This window comes from Odontomachus brunneus, unplaced genomic scaffold, assembly GCF_010583005.1.
Source record: "Odontomachus brunneus isolate Ranch 3 - 2012 unplaced genomic scaffold, Obru_v1 Obru_scaffold_108, whole genome shotgun sequence".
Lineage (NCBI taxonomy): Eukaryota > Metazoa > Arthropoda > Insecta > Hymenoptera > Formicidae > Odontomachus > Odontomachus brunneus.
Genome location: NW_022639558.1, coordinates 226,915 through 246,128, shown reverse-complemented (window position 1 = coordinate 246,128; position 19,214 = coordinate 226,915). Strand labels below are relative to the sequence as shown.

Genomic DNA, 19,214 nt, shown 5'->3' with positions numbered 1-19,214 from the left:
CTCCTTTCAATGCTAATTTACATGATTTTAAGAAAGAAGATAAAAACATATTAAGATAGTTGTAAACTTCTACAAATGTAAGAATCGTGAAAAATTATGTGACAGAACGTTTTTTTTTTTTTAAAAGCAAAATAAAAATGAAATAAATTATTTGAATTAACGTTTGACACGCAGTGCAGCATGAGCCCATATATTAATTTATTACAAATTTTCAAGAGCCTAAATGTAAAATCCAACTCTGTAGCACCTTCACCACTTATGCAAGGAAGATGTCAAAAAAATATTTGATGAGCAAATATGGGTGGGTGCACAGATTTTTGCATAACGCATAAGGTATTCAATTATTTTTTAAAATAACTGTAATCGACTGTAACTACGTTTACACGGCAACGTTAATCCGGATTAGTAACTATTGTAGTTAGTGAATTCTCGAATCCGACTAAAGAACATTTTTAGATCTAAAAGAATATACCAATAAAATCCAAGAATTCACTAACTATGGTTGATTAATGTGGGTTAACGTTGCTGTATAAATATAGTCTGTGATTAGTCAATTTGTTTGCGGTCTATGATTAATGACTTATTGTAGAAGGCCTTTTATGAAGAATTTACATTGCGTCCGATATCTGACGTATGTACAATAGCTGCATTGTAAATCGAAGACGTCGGATTGCTCTTTTACCTCGACATGCATAGAAGTGAGAGAGATACGAGATCGTATCTTTTTCATTTCTATGCATCTTCGAGATGAAAGAGCAATCCGACATTTTCGATTTAAAGTTGGTTTATGGTGGCCATAAACCATTCGTTAACCATAAATAATTCGTTAACTTATGCTGGAACCATAAAAAATTAACCAATCACAGTCGATTATTCTCCTATAATTCGACTATGATTGGTCAATTTTTTACGGTTCCGGTATAAGTTAACGGATTGCGGACATCACATAAACCAGCCTTACGCAACTATTGATATCTAATAGTAGAATTTCTATGTATAGTTTCTAGCTAGTGACATTTTTGTTTCCAGAAAACCAATTTTCTTATTGGATATCGACGTTGAATATCAACGCAGTGTAAATCCGCCATAAAGTGGAAAGAGCAGAGAATGAACTTTGGGGCCTTTCGAACACAAGCTTCAACTGTAAACTACATCAAGAACACTCGGAACGACTAATTGTTCAACTATACAAAAATGGCATACAAAACATACAAACGTCATTCAAACAACCTTCTCCCTAAACCTCAATCTACTGAAACCCATAATCACTTTAGCTACAAATTAATCCATTTAAATCCAAACCTCTTAAAAACGACAACTATCGTAAATTGATGAAAGGGCCAAAGATATAGGTCTGTAACCAAAGAGAGAGAGAGAGAGAGAGAGAACCTTGGGGCTCGATTTTTGACGGTGTGCGCATATACTACTCTGTCCGGATCGAGATCTCGCTCCGAACTCACTATCGTGAACACCCTAGGATAGCGAATCACGGTTCTTTTTCTATAGATGCATTCAGTTTATTGAGCGCTCAATAAACTCTTGCATTTGATAGGTATATATTTTTAGATCTAAAAGAACATGCCAATCGGATGTAAGAGCTCACTGAGCACTCAGTGAGCTGTTGGTAGTATTGGATGCACCCTATAAACTAGTTTGCGAGCACTTTTTGATGCAGACTGTCCTTTTTTAAAAGAAGAAGAGGAAGGAGAGCGTTCACAAGTGAAAAGGCCACCGAGTCAAGCCTGTAACCAAGGAAGGAGAAAGAGATCAACTCAAGACAAGCATTTTGTTGTGTTCATTGTGCAAAGCTGTGTCTATACTGATATTTGTAATTGTTATAATTGAATTATTTTGTTAACGAGTAACATTTAGAAATATGGAGGACAAACTTCGGCAAATGGAAGATGAAATGAACAGGTAGGAATCAACGTGTGTTGATTTAACCTAACTTAACCTCTATTTCTATCCGCAAACTTTCGTTTTCTTTCTTTTTAAAATTACGGACATAATTTTGCTAACACATTTGTGTTTTTGACTAATTCATTATACATAAATTCCAGATTCGAAGCTGAAATCGGAGGACAGCTTGTGACACCAATCGTACGACCGGTGATAGGCGCAAACACATACAATCAAGTTGCCAGACAATTGGAGCAACATGAACTACCCACATCGGTCGTCGCGGCGGCTGCTGCTGCGACATTAGCGTTTCCTCCGATGATCGGCTTTCCACCACCGCCACCGCCTCCACCTCCTCCCCCGCCACCACCAATGTTAATTCCTCAGCAAGTAGCAAGACAAAGTAAGTTCAAACTGTATAACTTTTATTATCTTAGTGTTATAGAAATGATTCTGTAAAGTTTGCTTCATGATGATGATGGTGATTGCTGCAGATACAGTTCCTATCACCACATACTCTTCGCCAGCACAGATAAGTAATCCATATATGTCAAATATGGTGGATCCATGTTTGAGTGCAACACCAAAAACCTATGAATCTACGTCAACACCCATGATTCATCCTGAGATCATTGAGCAAATTATTAATACAAAGATACCTGACGATGAGGGTAAAAAGAAACCAAAAGTTAAAGGTGTCAGCACAGCGGCAGAACTAGCAATTAGCCAAGGAAAGGCAAGCTCCATCATGGCTAATGCCAGTGCTGAGGAGACCCATCCTAAGGGTAGAGGGAAGAAGAATAAGAAAATCATAAGAATGGCTGGTGGCCAAACGTGGGAGGATCCATCTTTATTAGAATGGGACGAAGGTCAGTAACAAACAAGCATGTTTATCTTAGAAAAAATGTACATTCAGATTGTACATTCAAAATCATGTTCTAACATCCTCTATCCTGCACAGATGATTTCAGGATATTCTGTGGAGATCTGGGCAACGACGTCACCGACGAGATGTTGGTGAGAGTGTTCGGCAAGTATCCCAGCTTCCAGAAAGCCAAGGTAGTTCGAGACAAACGGACAAATAAAACCAAGGGTTTCGGATTCGTGTCTTTTAAAGATCCACAGGACTTTATCAAAGCGATGAAGGAAATGAATGGTGAGCCAAGTTTTTATTATTATATAGCTTTACTGTAGACTCAGTTTGTGTATGTTAAGTAAATATTTCTTTCTATTTTTTACGCTCGAGTGCTCTATGATTTCTGACGAGTACTTGTGAGAGCAGTAGAATTAGTGTCAAAGCGATGTATTTGTGTAGCAAACAGAATTTTATTGCGCCGTATTTTTATGTACAATGCACGAGGGAAGCTTCGTGATGAGGAAGACAAATGAAAATAAAATCTTAAACGTTGCCAATGAATCAATTATAGTTACGACAGAAGTTTACGACCGCCTCATGCATGACTTGCCTACACATTTTCAGGTATATTGTGAACATCAATATACATTTCTTTATCTCCCTTTTCGTTCTCGTCTCGATAGTCCTTTGATATCGAGGATATATCAAGGTTTTCCGTTATTATTTTCCATAAGCATCCCAGCCATACGATATAAAGAGCTGCGGTATAGTCAGAAACTGTCTTCTTGGTTGTACAGTAGGTTGACGTTTTCGTTGATTAGGACGTTCAATTGGTGGTGAACTAGAGCTTCTGACCGTCGCAGTAGGTTCCGTTCGTTGAGTAGCTGTGAAAAGTGGATTTTTAATATTTTACATTTTTCCTTATTTTTTATTTTATCCTTATGTTTGGCATGTAAATCTCAAAATGAGATTACACGGCGTTAAACAAAGATAAGATATTTGCATCAATGCATTTTACATAAAAAAAATATATATATTCTTACTATTCAAGAATAATTTTCGTAAATAGAAAGCGCAAAATATATATATTCTTACTACTCAAGAATAATTTTCATGAATAGAAAGCGCAAAATATTGAATTAAAAATATAACATTTTCAAATATCGGAAGAGGATATTATTATTATCAAAATGATTATATTATACTTTTTATGAGACTGTTATAATATTCTAACTAAATTATATAAGATTGTTTAATTGGAAACTTTAAAATGCTTCCTCTTACATATTGTTACTTATATACATGAAACAGTGATTGTTAATTTGAGTATATCAGTTTCAAATGGACAGTAATTTTTTTTCTGTGTACGGATACACAAAGAGAAACGTTTCTGTGTCGATGCTCATAAGTACTCACTTGACTTTGCCGTGGCTGTATTCGGTCGTGAATGATGCGGGTTCATATAGAGAACGGAGAAAGGCATACCGCCGGCGCCCCAGCTGCGGGAGCCGGACATTTCTTTCTTTGTGATCCTAACTGGTATCTGCTTATTGGTCGACGCGGATGATCGAATTACTTGTCCCTTCGTTACCGATGTAATATCTGGCCACGACTTCAACGCAAACTCGGATGCCGGGCTCATGATTTGCCGTCGGGACTGTAACCTGCCGCACAACATTTTTTCTTACTCAATTCGTTGTAGTGTGATGTGTTGGGTGAAATTTGTGGAAGATCATTACTTCGAGATATCGCTGTCTTCTCCGTCGGTTACCAAAACGGTGTCGCCGCGCGTCCCCAGTGTCGATAACCACTCCCAGCATTGTTCATTGGGGAAGCATTTTGTTACAGGTGTGGAAACATCTCGAAGATCCCTCTCGTTTAATAACGGCGCCGCGTAACCGATCGCCGTCCACAATATATTCAGCATCAGCACTGAGAGTAGACTAGAAACTATCTTCGTTCCCATTTCGTATTCGCGATACTTGAGCGCGTCGTCCGTTTGATTAGTTTCGTCTTTTTCTAGAACAAGGAAGTACAAGATACGCTACAATGATTTTTCGAAGCATGAGTTCTTGAGAAGAACGATTACTCGGTTCTGAAATCGCAAATATCCGGTTCTCTCGAATCTCGTCATTCATCGCGTTCACGAGTTCATCAGGTCACAAACAGACCCTGCCGACCGTCGATGAAAATGTCTTCTCTCTTACTTGAATAGTTTGTCATGTCTTCTAAGCTCTCTCTCACTCGCCATATGCTCTCTTAAAGACAATCAGTAAAAACGTTTCTGATTAAATCAGAAAAAGGAGATCATCGATCAGAGAATATGATCACTGATTTTCAGTGGAAATACTGTCACTTTATTGCTTATATCTCACTGATATGATATCGACCAATGGAAAGAAGAGTTCATTGCAAAGTCTACAATTGCATACGCTACAAATTCGTTATACGTTGTGTCAAGTCCAACTTTCTGCGTTTTTGATGATGTAATTACTCGACTTCCTTGTGATTGCAACGACACTGTCTATGTTTACAAACTGCATCAATAACAGGAACAGCTACTATCAATTGATTCTTTCAGCGAGATTTTACTGATTGCACTGAACTACCAGTTATAAGTATAACATTTTAGTGAAGAGTATACTAATTGTATTTTGAAAAGTTTACTTCACCAAAATTTATCGATCAGTTTCGGCAACATGGATCTTTCTCGTGAATAAAATTCAGAATTCGCGAAACCGATATGGCGGAATTTAAAGCCTGATTTTTCAAGACGTAGCAACTTCAATTCTATTTATATGATATGAATTTATTACAATATATTATTATAATATATATATATATATATATATATATATATATATATATATATATATATACACATTATTATAATATGTATTATAATGATAAATTTATATTATTATAATATATTATATGTTATTGATATATATTTTTTTTATATATATAATATATACAATATGTATTGAGATATATTGAAATTTATAATTTCACTTAATTATTCTATTAATTTCGTACTTACGCATGCGTCAGACGCCTGGCCACAATTGAGCGACCCGTTCATTAATCATCAATCATCGGACTCTCTGTTGACAGGCAGGTACGCTGTTTACGTTCCTCCCGCGAAATTTCTGCAACGGCCCGACACTATTTATACAACATTCCGCCTAATTTTAACATCGTGCTACACGCAAACCCGTATACACACAACACATATATATACACACACGAGACAGCGTGCGTGATGAGTGGCACGTTAAAAACAACGATGCGATAGGAAAGAGGAGAACATTATCTCGCGACGCTATTGGACTGAGTGGAGAGATCAAAAAGTGTGCGACACGACGACGATTTTCACGACAATAACGAGATACTCGTGATACATACGCGATGTCGTTAAATCTCGCTTCTTTTTCTTCCCGTCGCGATATCGTCGCGGCTCATACACGCTCTTAGCACGTGGTCGCGTGTACCGGATGGAAAATGACGCGCGCGTCTAGGATCTACGATCAAATACGTCGGAGACCTCGGAGAGGGGCACGCTAATGAATCTTTTTTCACTTAGCTAAACGATTACTTGAACGTAGACTTGATGCGCGAAGCTACGTTGTGTTTACGAGATCTCTTAAGTAAACATTATTATTTCAGAATTCGCGATTTCGTATCGACGATAATGTCAAGCCACGGTTATATTAAAACCAACTGTAATGTCCGACGAAAATTATGTCACACTGCTTGTCAGAGAGAGAGGGTAATGCGGCAATATTGAACGAAAACAATTCCCCAAACGCGACGGAGCCTTCGTAATCGCGATCGTAGTCGGCGGTCGATTCTTTCGTATAGTCGAAGAAAAGGTAGGAAAAATAAGAGAGAGAGAGAGAGAGAGAGAGAGAAAGAGAGTGAAAAGCTTTATTAAAGAGAAAAAGAAAGAATCAGCGCGACTTCACATCAACGATAACGTCAAGTCACTATTATATTGAGTTGCATGATACGTCAGATTTGTTAGGTAAAATGAAATGTTTTTATGTCATTGATAACTTTATGAAACAACGTTAATCTATGATCTTTTGCCATTCTTCGCATACATAAACGTTATCGATCATAATTTCATAAAATTAGAGCGATATAAAGATATAATCATTTTATTTCATCTAAAAAATTTGTGATTATTTATCATACAACCCAATATTAAAACCAATCGTAATATTCGATGAAAATTATGTCACACTGGCAATCACGGGGGTGTGTAATACCACAAAATTCGGCGAAAATAATTTGACAAACGCAAGATCATAGTCACAATTACGGCGGTCAACTCTTTGGTGTAGAAAGTTAAAAAGAAGAATTTAAGAAAGATACTAGGAATATATTAGAAAAGAGAGAGAATAAAAAGCCTTATTAGAAAAAAAAATAGAGACAAAACAAACACGTACACACACGTACCTTCGGAATACGCCGAAATCGTTCGTTCGTTCGTTCGACTTCTACTTTCTCGGCTGCACTCCGGAGGTGATCGTTCAGGGCGGGTTTTCTGCTCGAACGCGGAACCGTATATATGGTTCCAGGTGATCGTCGGGGTGGGTGCGACCAAGTGCGTCAAGAGGCCGAAGCGTTCCGCTATTCATTCAACAACCCCCTACCTCCTACTATAAATTCCCGTAATACCCCACCCTCTTTACCAGAACCAATCGAAAAGCTCGCGGCAGGCTGCGCGAATCAATTATTCGTGGTCCCTCTTGGTTTCTTCTGTGTGTTTTTCTTTCTTTTCTTATTTTTACACATTTGCTCTCATCATCGGTTATCGTCGTCATCGACGTCGCCGTCGTTGTCGCCGTGATAATCATTACGGCATTTGTGTTTCTTTTCGAGGTTTCCCTCGATTTGAGCAGGTTCTCTTTTCCGCGCAAGAATACGAGTTGCGAGTGAAAAGAATTGTGAGTCGCGGCTAGTGAATTAATTACCGGCTTGTGATCTTCCTACGGAACTCATTCAGCCGGGATAGATGTTTTCCTTTTTACGAATATTTGTGTACGCTCGTGGAGACATGTATACTCGTTGTTAGGGTTGCGTGGCGTTTTCCGATGTGGAACAAAGTACAAAGCGTAGTCTCGTACAGCGCGACTTTTCTGGATCGATCATTCGCGGTATTTCGGACGCGAATACGAAGAGGCGGTATCTAAAAGGTATGCAAGGAATGTTGTAAAATGCCGTTATTTATAGTCATTTGTCGAGCGGTGCGCTCAGTTTTCGGTGCGCTTAATGCATGATAAAATATAACACGCGTGCGAAAGATCGGTGACTCACATGCCGCGGTGATTTCGCGCGGGAATCTGCCGAAATTTCTCGCAGCCGCGGTCGTCGAATCGCGCGCGATACGTGGGTCTCCGCGGAAAGGTTTATCGCGAGAACGCGGCGTGCTTGTCGCATAATCACGAAGCAATCGAGGCCTCTCCCATTCCAGACACTCGAAATGTCCTAAAATACCAACTCAAAAACTCCCCCGCATTCAGTTGTCCGTGGAAAGAGACCACTGCTGGATTCTGTAACTCGTTATTAGAGTTAACGACAGTTTCGTTATCGTTGCGCAGCTTTTGTATATCGTAGAAAAGCTACGCAACGATAACGAAATTATCGTTAACTCGATAACGATAACGTAACGATAACAAGTTATAGAATCCCAACATTGGGGTGAAATCGTCGTCTTGTACGATTCAATATCGATTATACATGATTTTGTCTTTTTGAAAAAATCTTTTTTGTCGACCCACCGAAATTCTGGCTCTTGATCAACGATCTATTCCAAATTTCACCCATATACAGGAAAGACAATTCCGTTAGTTTTAACTGTATTTTTCTTTGCTTAATAAGAACAGGGACTAAACTTGGTTGTAAGGATGAAAGACTCCTACAAGAAATTTCTAATCAGTCAATTGTTCTCAGTTATTACAATCAAGTTTTAAGAATGTCTCGCTCATTTACCTCAAAGCAATGTAAACGTTTTGAAAAAGTACAGATTAATTTATATTGGATCTAAAAATAATCCAAATAATTTGAATTAGATCCTGAATTAAAAGTTACTTCACTTTAATATGTAAGCCCTAGCGAGCATAATGACGTCAATGACGTATTAATACATAACGTTAGAAGCGTTATCAATGTTATTTGATGACATTCTGCTATTTGGAAATATTTTTATTCGCGCTGTTATACAAATATATATAATTTTGCTATTTTTAGCAAAGGAAAAAAATAATTAAAAATAATGACAGAAACCTTATTTTTTATATATTTTTGTATTTTAAGTATCTAAAATATGTATGAAAAGTTTTATTGTAATTCACAGATAAAAGTTTAAAAATAACAAATAATATAAAGTAAACTGTGTAAGAAAAAAAGATATATACGTTTTTATACAAAAATAGTAATATTAACATATTTTTAATTACTAATGACTTTTTTACGGGGACTCAATACGTCCTTAATATAGCTGAATGTTTAGATAAATATTTTTGATTGTGGTAACAGAAATATCATTTCACATCGCCAAATTTTATTCTAGTTCCTAAACAATTGCATGAATTGAGATTTTTTTCCGTATGTGAACGGGAAAACAGAGAGGAGAAGGGGAGAGAGAAAGAGAGAGAATTCTTTTGGGGATGAGAGAGGGAGATCCGCGTTCAGCTTCACGAACGGTGCGTGAAACGAAGCGGACGAAGCAACAAGTAGTCGGAACGAATGTGCGAATGAACATAACTGAGAGGATACACGCACGATCGCATGTGAATATTATTGCGGCGCATTCGAGGCACAGGGTCGTGGATATGATGCATAATCGAACGGATATATGAAGTGGTCGCTCGAGGTACTCGCGGAGGCCCGAGACTGATCGATGGCCCGCAGTGCAACCTCGCGACCGCCGATGATCAAAATTTACACAGCTGATCCATTATCCCCTGCTGCTTTTTTTGATGCGCTTTATCTCGATTCGGATGATTTTTGCTCACGTGGCCGAATACAATCGTGCCTGTCTCTTAGTCGCACGATTGTTTAAAATTGTTAGTTTGTTGAATTCATTACATTCTATTTAGATGAAATTCGTAAAATTGAAAGATTTGTCACGGATTGGAATTCATTAACTTCGGGAACTTAGATGTAGATTAAGATTGAGATTTTATAATTGAAGAAACGTAATGCAATAGGATATTCTTCTTCTTGCAAGCGCGAATTAAATCGTCAAGATATGACATATGAGTGTAAGTAAAGTCAATTATCCGCCAAGTGCGGTGCAGTGTGCGATCCTGCGTGTATGTGCGAGAGTGATTTAATTTGAGGCATGAAATGAATTTGAGGATTGAATGGAGGGACCGTTTCGTTTCGCGCCCGCCTCTTGCAGAAGCGCAGTAAGAATGACAAAGAGTTCGATGCGTGGGCGATCGAGATCGGGAATCGAGATCGCGCACGAAGGAGAGAATGAGAGAACCGAGGTCGTGAGCCCCTTCGACGCAACGTGTTCTCTTTACTGGAATTTCTCATTGATACTTGGCTATTCGAAAGGATATTTTTGGTCACGCGAATACTATAGCGCTTCGTGCGTTCTCGGGACTTCGATGCAACTGCGGTCACGTTGTTATTCGGCTTAACTTTCCTTTTTTTACTCGTGGCAGAATTGCATAGAAGACGCAAGATACGTAGATGCAGCGAAGAAACAGGTGCATCATGAATTTGAAATAATATGTACAGTGCACGCGAAAAACGTTTTGACGATCGACAGCTGTTCCCGTATTACGAAGATGCCTTCTTCGAGTCATATTTCTAAAATCTTACGTATCTTGTATTTACGACACGACGGACGGTCCCTTCCTATTTCACCTTTATCTTCTCCGAATACAAAATACGTTGGCGCGAAAAAAACATCGCGATCGACTGTTGCCACACGCAAGCTTGACTTTTCGGTAACAATAACGATACGTGAATCGCATCTGCGATCGAACACTTGCTTGTCAAGTATTTTGTACTCACCTGAGACATAACTCTTGTGTTTCAGGACGATACGTGGGATCGCGTCCGATAAAGCTGCGGAAGAGCTCCTGGAAGCAGAGAAATTTGGAGACTGTGCGCAAAAAGGAAAAAGAGAAACAAGCATTGATCGGATTGCTCACTGGTCGATGATGCGATCTTTATCGTTGGAATTTCGATAAAATTGAGGAAGAATACGATTGTTTGGATGCTTGCGTATTCTGAGCAATCGTTTGGACGACAGTCTTGGAGAGAAAGAGTGCAAAGACAAGAAGATGACATTCGGTTTAGTTATAAATTAATTTATTAAGATGTGTATCAATAAATATTATATCGCGAATCCACCGTGTCTTGGATTTCATTCTTCGTCGCAGATGTTTTAGATAAACAACATTATTCTTCCAGAATGTGTACGGCTTGTGTAAAAGGACAGTTGACGGCGCGTAAGATCGATTAGCGGAAGATTGTAGCGAGATCGAGATCCCGACTGACTGTTGCACTGCGAGTGACAGAACGCAAAATGGAAAGTCCGCGGGCGACGGACCGACTGGATGGGCGCGGAGAGGCGGAGGTTCATCCACTCGGGGTAATATAGAACAATCATATTGCCATGTCTGTGAATACATGCATCTTCCGTTGGTAAAATGATTGCATCGCGCATGAGATAACCGCACGTTAATTTCCGACGCGTCGCGCGAAACGCTGTTGTCGTCGTTGCGAGTGGTCTCTGCGAACAATCGCAGGTGTACCAAGGCGAGAGAAACGAGAACAACGAGCGACACGGCAGCGGGAAGGCTCTGCTGCCGAACGGCGACGTGTACGTCGGCCAGTATCGCCACGGGCTCAGGCACGGCAAAGGTGTCTACGCGTTCAAAAATGGTGCTCGCTACAACGGCGACTGGAGGCAGGGACATAAATACGGCCAAGGGATCTTTTGGTACCCTGACGGAACGCGATACGAAGGTACGGAAGAATGTACAAAAATAGGAGTCGAATCAGACCCGAGGAAGTCGCACTCCGGGACGCACGTGGGTCGATACGTCCATATGTATATGTATATATATATTCGTACAATTATTTTTATATCGCACGTCAGATATCTCTAGAGGAGAGCGTGCGTGCCAGGAATTCCGAAGGAGCCGTATGTGTACGAGTCGCGATTCACGCGCGCGACAATCCGCGAGAACGAGCACGACGACGCTCTCGGCATCTTCATAGCTCGCAGCTCGTAACAGACACAGCGAATTTTGTTTCTCTTTCACGTCTTCTTATCCGTCGACCTCGTATTTGGACGAAGAATTGCGACTGCATGACGGGGGGGGTGTGCGCATTCCTCTTTCTCTCTCTCTCTCTCTCTCTTTCTCTCTCTCCTTCCTTCCCTCCTTTTCTCTTTCTCTCTCTGAGATTTCTTCTGCTCGATCTACCGAAACTGCGAGGAACAGCAGTACTTGAAGATTTCTTCTAACGTCGCCGCGTATTTCGGTAACGCGGTGAATCGTAGGAGAATGGAAACACGACGCGAAACACGGCTTCGGCGTTTATTTTTACGCGAACAATGACATCTACGAGGGCTCATGGAAGGAGGATCTTCGTCACGGTATGGGAACGTATCTGTACGCCGATACGGGAGCGAAGTTTATGGGCACATGGATGAAGGACCGCATGGAAGGACCCGGCCAACTCGTTCACCTACGCCACCGCTTCCACGGTTTCTGGAAATCGAACCTGGTACGAGGTACAAATTAGATTGACGTAAAAGATTTTTCATTTCTCTGTTAAATTCTCGTAGGAAATTTGAGAGTTAAAAGAGAAACAAGAAGTTTCTCTCTCTTCTTATTAGATGTCTAAAAAATACTGAGTTGATATTCATTTCTTTTTATTGTCTTTTTATTTATTGACCATTTTTGTTAATGTCTATTTTTTTAATTATTGACCGAAATTGAATAATTTCATTCTTTATTTTATTTGATGAACACGACGAACCTTTTGCACCAATCTGCGTGACGAGTCGGACCGAACCGAACTCTCTCTTTCCTTCCTTTTATAAAAATTTGAGCAGAAAATATTAGAAATTCGAGGCAGCGTTAATTGCGTGTTAAGCAGAGATATTACCGCACGATGTAGCCGTACGGACGTGGATGCTTCGTCTTCGAGAACGCGTGCATGCAGCACGGTCATTACATACACGTGAATGACTCTGCGTACGATCCGACCTCGATTCCCGCGGATAAGATAGTCAAGGTAAGCATATCTCGCTTTTTATCTGAACGAATTAAAACGCGAGTATCAAACGAGCCGACCAAAGCCGCTGAAGAGACTTCCTTATGTTGTTCTTCGCTTGTTACCGCGAGTTACTTCCTCTATGGAGCAGACACTTTCGTAATCTGCGACATAGGGTGGACACAAAGACCATGTGACGCTGCAAATGCGACGTGAATTACGATCATCTGTCAAAGAAATAAAACTATTGAAACAGGAGGAAGACGAAAAGCTGGAGGCAGCTGCAGAAGCACCGTCTTCACCGGGAACAGGCGTTCTACCGGTCTGGCGTGCACGTTGTATCACGTCTTACAATCCTGAATTATTGCCGCCAGAAGCGGAAGTCTTGCGAGAGGAGGTAATTGTCCCATATTCTTTGGCACACGCACGTGCACGACTTTTGAGCATCCTTTAATAACGTCTTTTAATAATATAAAATGTCCTTTAATAGGATAAATAGTATAATTCTGAGATTATTCTCGATGTACTAGGATATTCCCCGGGATATCCTGAATACATTCGGGATAATTGTAGAATTTCTCGCGCTAGAATCTGGGTCGTAGTCATAATTCACGCGAATTATATGAACGCGCGACGATCGAAGCGGATTTTAGAATTTCAACGCGCGCGTACATAGTTGCATGTTTTCTCGTTCGGATTAAATGATTGAGGTGAATTAATATCAGAGAGCGGAACAGTATTTCGCGTGGTGACGTATATCCGGCTGCCTTTTCTTAATGCGTTGGTTGGATCGTCAGGAACGGAAACGAATTTTTCGGCGAAGTGAACTCCAATCAATCACGTCGCACTGACGAGAAATCGAGAATATCCGGCTATTTCCAGCGCATCGCGCTTGAACTACGATTACTTCCGCAATCATTTGTAATCGTGGCTACATAACCGGTATATCCGGTGCGACGATTAGAAGTTAATTTAATATAGCCGTGCACTGTCCTGTTATATAAACGTCTCATCGTGATATTCGCGACAGGCGTCGACGGCATCCACGATTGAGAAGAGCGAGGAAGACATCTGGCCGAAGATCGAGCCCTACCCCGAATATCCAGAGGAGGATTATCACGAGGAATACTTGAAGTACTATCACGGCGAGATGCCGTTTGAGTTCGGCGGTGCGTAATTGTGACTGCGAATCGATCTACGCGATAACCGAGATCAGCAGGCAGACAGAGATTCGATTGCTAATTTTAATCGTAAACGTGCGCGTGTCTCATTGTCAATTTGCAGCGTGTAACTTTGCATCATGCCAAAAATAAAAAAGAGAACAAGTGATTTTCAAGCGCTTTATTTTAAGAAATCGTAACAACAAATGTGCGTTATGCTTTTATGCCATGCATACAACATAGGAATGCAATTATACATTATCGTAAATTAATCTCGTCATCTTGTAATAGCATAATAAATGCAACGTAAACACGTATCCGCTCAATCAGTATAATCATACATTTAGATCGTATTATTTACAGTTATCCCCAGTTCGTGCGTTGCTGAACGCGATAATTAATGTATGCGATCGAATCGTACGTTGAGCGCGAGCCAATTCGCGGCGTGACCGAAAAAGGAAACGGATTAATACGTCGTTGCGAGAATAAATCAAGAGCGCTGAACGATCGTCCTTCGCTCGGGAACACGGCAAAAAAACCTCGAACGAGAAAACACGTTTACTCCGCTTCTTGGATTTATTGTTTGCGCGCAAGAAATTCCTTCCTTTTCCCGGTCATACCGCGTATTCTATCGCATCCTATACATATAATAAGCTTGCAATTGAGCTTATCATACGATAAGTTTAGTAATATGTGTATGCGTGTGTGAGTGTGTCGCATTATATTTACGCGAAGTTGAATGCATTAAGCTTGGTTATTATTAATTCATTACGCGCATAAGCATATTAGTGAGACTCTTCGCACAATCATAGGCACGACTGTGCGCGTGCCTGTGTCTGTGTTCGCCTCAGTCTCTACGTCTACGTCTACGCTTACATCTAACTATGCTCGGGATAATTATGTTCTTATAAACGAACTGAGTGAGAGGAAGACTAAACTCGAGTCGGAAAAACAGATCAAGTCGTACGAAAGTAGAAGGAACGGTATTAAGTATTTACACAGCGATTATTCTTCATAATACTCTTCATAATACAGTCGTTTAATCGAGTTACAAACAAGTCCATATCGACGCTGCGTCGACGACAATTGAGCGTGCTGATTCCATCTTTATTGTTTGAAAAATAACAAGCTCAAACAATACTGACAAATACTGTCGTTTTTAGTTTTTCTTAGGATAAACATTTTGAAAAAGAAAAAAAAAAGAAAAAAAGAAAAAACATTCATACTTTCCTGATTGATCGCTCAGCGACCTTCTCTAAAGAAAAAAAAAAAAAATTAATCGTATGTATAAACACAAAAAAGATCAAAGAAGATCTATAGAGGCGTAAGAGGACGGAGGTGAGGGCGAATAAATATAAATTGTCGCGCACAGGATCGCAGTCTTTTAAGAATAAGTTACGTCACGAGCAAGCGGAGTGCGTACTTTGACTGTACATTGTCCGTAAAATGCATAAAGTGCTTAACATAGATAAGAAGTCAAAGGAGAACGATAGCGCGATGCGATGACTAACATTTATTACCGCGGAGTTACGTGTTAGACCGTCGTATCGCCGTAAACGTGGTGTGCGAGTCGCGCCCGCGCACACCACCAGCCCGCCGTCGGCGAGGAGAATTCCGTGAGAGGGGAGAAGAGAGGAGCGAGTATGTGCATCGTTAATATAGAAACCGTAGCGCACGCAATGCGCTAGCGCGAGCAACACCGTCATAGCAAAATACTTTGGTCTGCGACTCCGCGTCCACTTGGCACAAGATTCGAGAATCCGCGATTAACGCGACACACAGCCCTTAAATCCGGTCGAAGCGACTCCGCTTTCTCTCGTCTCTTCAAATGTTCTTAGAAGCCGGCAGAGGCTGTCGCGGAAGAGAGAAACGGGAGAACGTCGACGTGTCGATGTGTCGTTGGTTCTCCGATTTCCTTGGGAGATCGACAATCTCGATAAATTTGAATCGATTCTACGTAGTTGGCGTCGCGACGCTACAGCGTCGTCTGATTATCGAGTCAACTAAGGGGATAATCGCGCCCCTTCGCACGAATAAGAGATGTCCTTTTGGACGATCTTCCGTTTGAGATTCATGTCGAACTCGCGCGTCCGCGCGAATACTCAATGTGCGTTTAACGTGCCAACGATTTCTTTCGAAATAGTCGTTTAAGCATCTCAGGTACGTAAACGTGGACGAAATTCTTGCGCCCCCTTTGTTTTTCTTTCTTTATCTGCGAAGCGACTCACTTCGGTGAAAAGACGATGTCGTGGTCGCTCGAGTGACTTTCGTCGGTTTGCTCCCAAAATGAGATTTTCAACGTTTACAACATGTGCAATCCGCATCTATATACAAAGTATGGAGATCCCTCCATACTTGAACTTCCGATCCGATTATTGGCGCGTCCGATATATAAAAAAATGAATGATTCGTATTTAACGACCAGGAGAGAGTGTGGTATTCGTAGGTTCCCATGAGAAGCCGCGGTTATCACGTAACGCGAGAGACTGCGCTCACACACTTTGGATCATCCGTTGACGTAGGGCGTGCAACCTTGAGTTACGTGTCTTCATTTCGATAAATACAGCGAGTTGCACGTTCCCGACTTTGTTAAATACGGATGGTCCTGGGTATTATAATCTTAGAGATGTGAATACGAGCACGAAGCCGCGCTGTTTCAGACTTGCGGTGGCGATCTCTGAAACGCGATACTAGCTACGGAAATACTGCACAGGCCAGCTGTTACAACACCTAAACATATGTAGACCGATGTGATCAGCCAGAAGGCGAATAAATATAACGTCTTGTTGCAGTACTTTCCCAAAGCTGGATCGTAATTCGGCTCGTATTCTTTGTATACCCACATAGAGCCTGTAATAATGAAATCTATTAGAGGCTCGGAAATGAGAATGGTACGTTCAATTCACACAGATTCACACAACAGTGTCTTAAGATAACAATTTTATTTAAAACATGTAGCTACCCACCGATAATGAACCATCCAAGCATAAAACAATTGATCAGAGTCTGTGTGGGTGATTGCCTTATCCTTTCTTCATCTCTCTCTTCTTGACGCTGTCTCACTCTAGCTGATAAGTGTAACAATTGTTTAAATACTCCAAATCCACCACCCACTAACAAGTATACGGGAATGTATTCACCCTGTGGGCAATCGTACAGATACAATCCCCCGATGACCATCATACAAATTGGTACTACTATTGTTACTCCAAGAATGATGGTACAGCCGACTGAAAAATAAGATAATTTCGTGCTTTATGTTTAAAGATCAGGTCACATCTGTGGAGTAGTTAGATAAGTATCTATCTGTGTAATTGCTTATCTAACTGGGTAAACATAGCTTGGGCACCTACTTGTGCCCAAGAGTAGAAAGATTATATTCTTCAAGAAATCGAATATTCCTTTTGAGACTTTACGAGCTTCCCTCATACGACCAAATAGGGAATCATAAGATGGTGGTGGAGCTGCAAGAGATATCAAGATATTTGCCATACTTGACAATATAAAATAAAAATATATTAATGCTTGGACATATACTTAGCTGTGAATATTCTGTTTTCATTTTGGTCCTTAAATACAAATATTTTAACTCCCAATCATGGAAAGAAAATCTATGGTGCAAGTAACCAGAAATATTTAGTTGTAACATAGTTGTATCAATCTAATTATCTTTGTGTGACGATGTGTATAGTTGATATGATTCAGTAACTTTGATACATCAACTACAATGTAATTGCATGTGATCTGGTTGTGAATCAAAAAAACCAGTTAGGATCTATTTATTTACCATAGATACACTCTGGTTGAAGCAACTAGATATTGTCACTGCTGCAACATCAATAATTCAGTAATTGCTCTGCAGTTGCAACAATCACATAATTAGTTCCATATTTTACTATTGAATCTGGTAAGCACAATTATATTTATAAGCTATATTGTTTTTGTCCAAGATACAAAAAAATACACATATATCTTATATTAAAATATGGCTAAATATCTATATTTAAGGACCAAAACAAGAATATTAGGTATGTGTCCAGGCATTGATACTTTTACCTCAATACAGAATACAAGATGCAACTAATAAACATTACACAACATACCATTAGGATCTATAGCTTCTTCGTACGAGGGCGGTGCACCACGTTCGTTGGTCAACGTAGAGGGATGTCCGAGGGGTAAATTAATATTATGATAAGGCGGTGGTGGTAGGACAGTGCAGCAGGTTGATGTTATCTGCGTGCTGGTACCAGGGTTTACACTCTCCACTGTGTCGATGGTGGTGCACGCGGTATGACTGATCGAACTTAGCGGCATTTCTTCGCGCACACCACCGGCCGCCGTTCTATTCCAATACATAAGGCTCGCTAAGCTTCCAAACTGGCCGAATTGACTGATCGCTATCTTGTCGTTCACATTGGTTTACATTGGGCCGAACGCTGGCCTCTATAACCTAGAACTTGCACGTCCAAACTATTTCTCTCGGGAGGAGGAACGTCGAATCTTGCTGTTTTACGCGCACACGACGAGGTCTCGCGGTTTATATCTACGATCAAGTAGAAAACGAGTCTTGGAGCTGTTTCGAACCTTTGAATACTGTTGCTATTTAATCTCTCGTTCCTCCTCGGAACGTGCCGCGTCGGCGTCGGCGTCACATACGGGTCAGACACAGGTCAGACGCAGGTGATCCTGTGTGAGACGGAGGATTCGCATCGCATCTGACGTCGATAACATCGATGTTCTACTGTTATCAACTAGAAATAATTGCAGAGCGTTGACTTTGCCGAATTATATGTGCTTGCTGCTATATAACTTTTACGGTTTGAATTTGACAATATAAAGAACAATTCTATCCCGTGTGTTTATGGCATTGTTATTTCCGACATGGAGTATCGTGTCGTGATCAAATTTTATGTTAAATTGGGAGAAATTCTCATGGACACGAATAAAGACTTGAAGAAAGCGTACGACAATTATCGTGGATTTATAAATAGTTTACGCATTTCCAAGAAGACAAAGAAATATCACGTGGAAGAGAATCTACG

General features: G+C 40.4%; 4 protein-coding genes across 8 annotated transcripts; 2 read left to right on the top strand and 2 right to left on the bottom strand.

Moving 5' to 3' along the window:
* The first annotated feature begins 1,681 nt into the window (after positions 1-1,681).
* Positions 1,682-11,129, top strand: LOC116849159 (RNA-binding protein 42). The gene is made up of 5 exons (XM_032826051.1): positions 1,682-1,917; positions 2,061-2,302; positions 2,394-2,768; positions 2,861-3,055; positions 10,818-11,129. The coding sequence occupies exons 1-5, from the start codon at positions 1,877-1,879 to the stop codon at positions 10,940-10,942; spliced, it is 978 nt and encodes a 325-aa protein (XP_032681942.1). The 5' UTR covers positions 1,682-1,876; the 3' UTR covers positions 10,943-11,129.
* LOC116849163 lies at positions 3,204-7,384 on the bottom strand. Of its 4 annotated transcripts, none has more exons than XM_032826056.1 (5): positions 7,217-7,384; positions 5,796-5,904; positions 4,495-4,774; positions 4,172-4,419; positions 3,204-3,639 (listed from the first exon to the last, which is right to left on the bottom strand). In XM_032826056.1, exons 2-5 carry the CDS (start codon positions 5,797-5,799, stop codon positions 3,476-3,478), a joined length of 696 nt encoding a protein of 231 aa, XP_032681947.1. In that variant the 5' UTR covers positions 5,800-5,904; positions 7,217-7,384; the 3' UTR covers positions 3,204-3,475. The 4 variants fall into 4 exon arrangements, with proteins under 4 accessions (XP_032681947.1, XP_032681949.1, XP_032681950.1 ...); XM_032826058.1 differs by having other exon boundaries at positions 5,796-5,920; positions 7,217-7,383; XM_032826059.1 differs by lacking the exon at positions 7,217-7,384 and adding an exon at positions 6,161-6,459.
* LOC116849160 (radial spoke head 1 homolog) lies at positions 10,930-14,509 on the top strand. 2 transcript variants are annotated; one of them, XM_032826052.1, is made up of 7 exons: positions 10,930-11,074; positions 11,195-11,375; positions 11,533-11,752; positions 12,291-12,517; positions 12,914-13,030; positions 13,266-13,406; positions 14,040-14,509. In XM_032826052.1, the coding sequence occupies exons 2-7, from the start codon at positions 11,310-11,312 to the stop codon at positions 14,184-14,186; spliced, it is 918 nt and encodes a 305-aa protein (XP_032681943.1). In that variant the 5' UTR covers positions 10,930-11,074; positions 11,195-11,309; the 3' UTR covers positions 14,187-14,509. The 2 variants fall into 2 exon arrangements, with proteins under 2 accessions (XP_032681943.1, XP_032681944.1); XM_032826053.1 differs by lacking the exons at positions 10,930-11,074; positions 12,914-13,030 and having other exon boundaries at positions 11,227-11,375.
* LOC116849162 lies at positions 14,336-18,859 on the bottom strand. Its single transcript, XM_032826054.1, has 4 exons — positions 18,273-18,859; positions 17,523-17,633; positions 17,136-17,399; positions 14,336-17,019 (listed from the first exon to the last, which is right to left on the bottom strand). Exons 1-4 carry the CDS (start codon positions 18,526-18,528, stop codon positions 16,826-16,828), a joined length of 825 nt encoding a protein of 274 aa, XP_032681945.1. The 5' UTR covers positions 18,529-18,859; the 3' UTR covers positions 14,336-16,825.
* Positions 18,860-19,214: the final 355 nt, after the last annotated feature.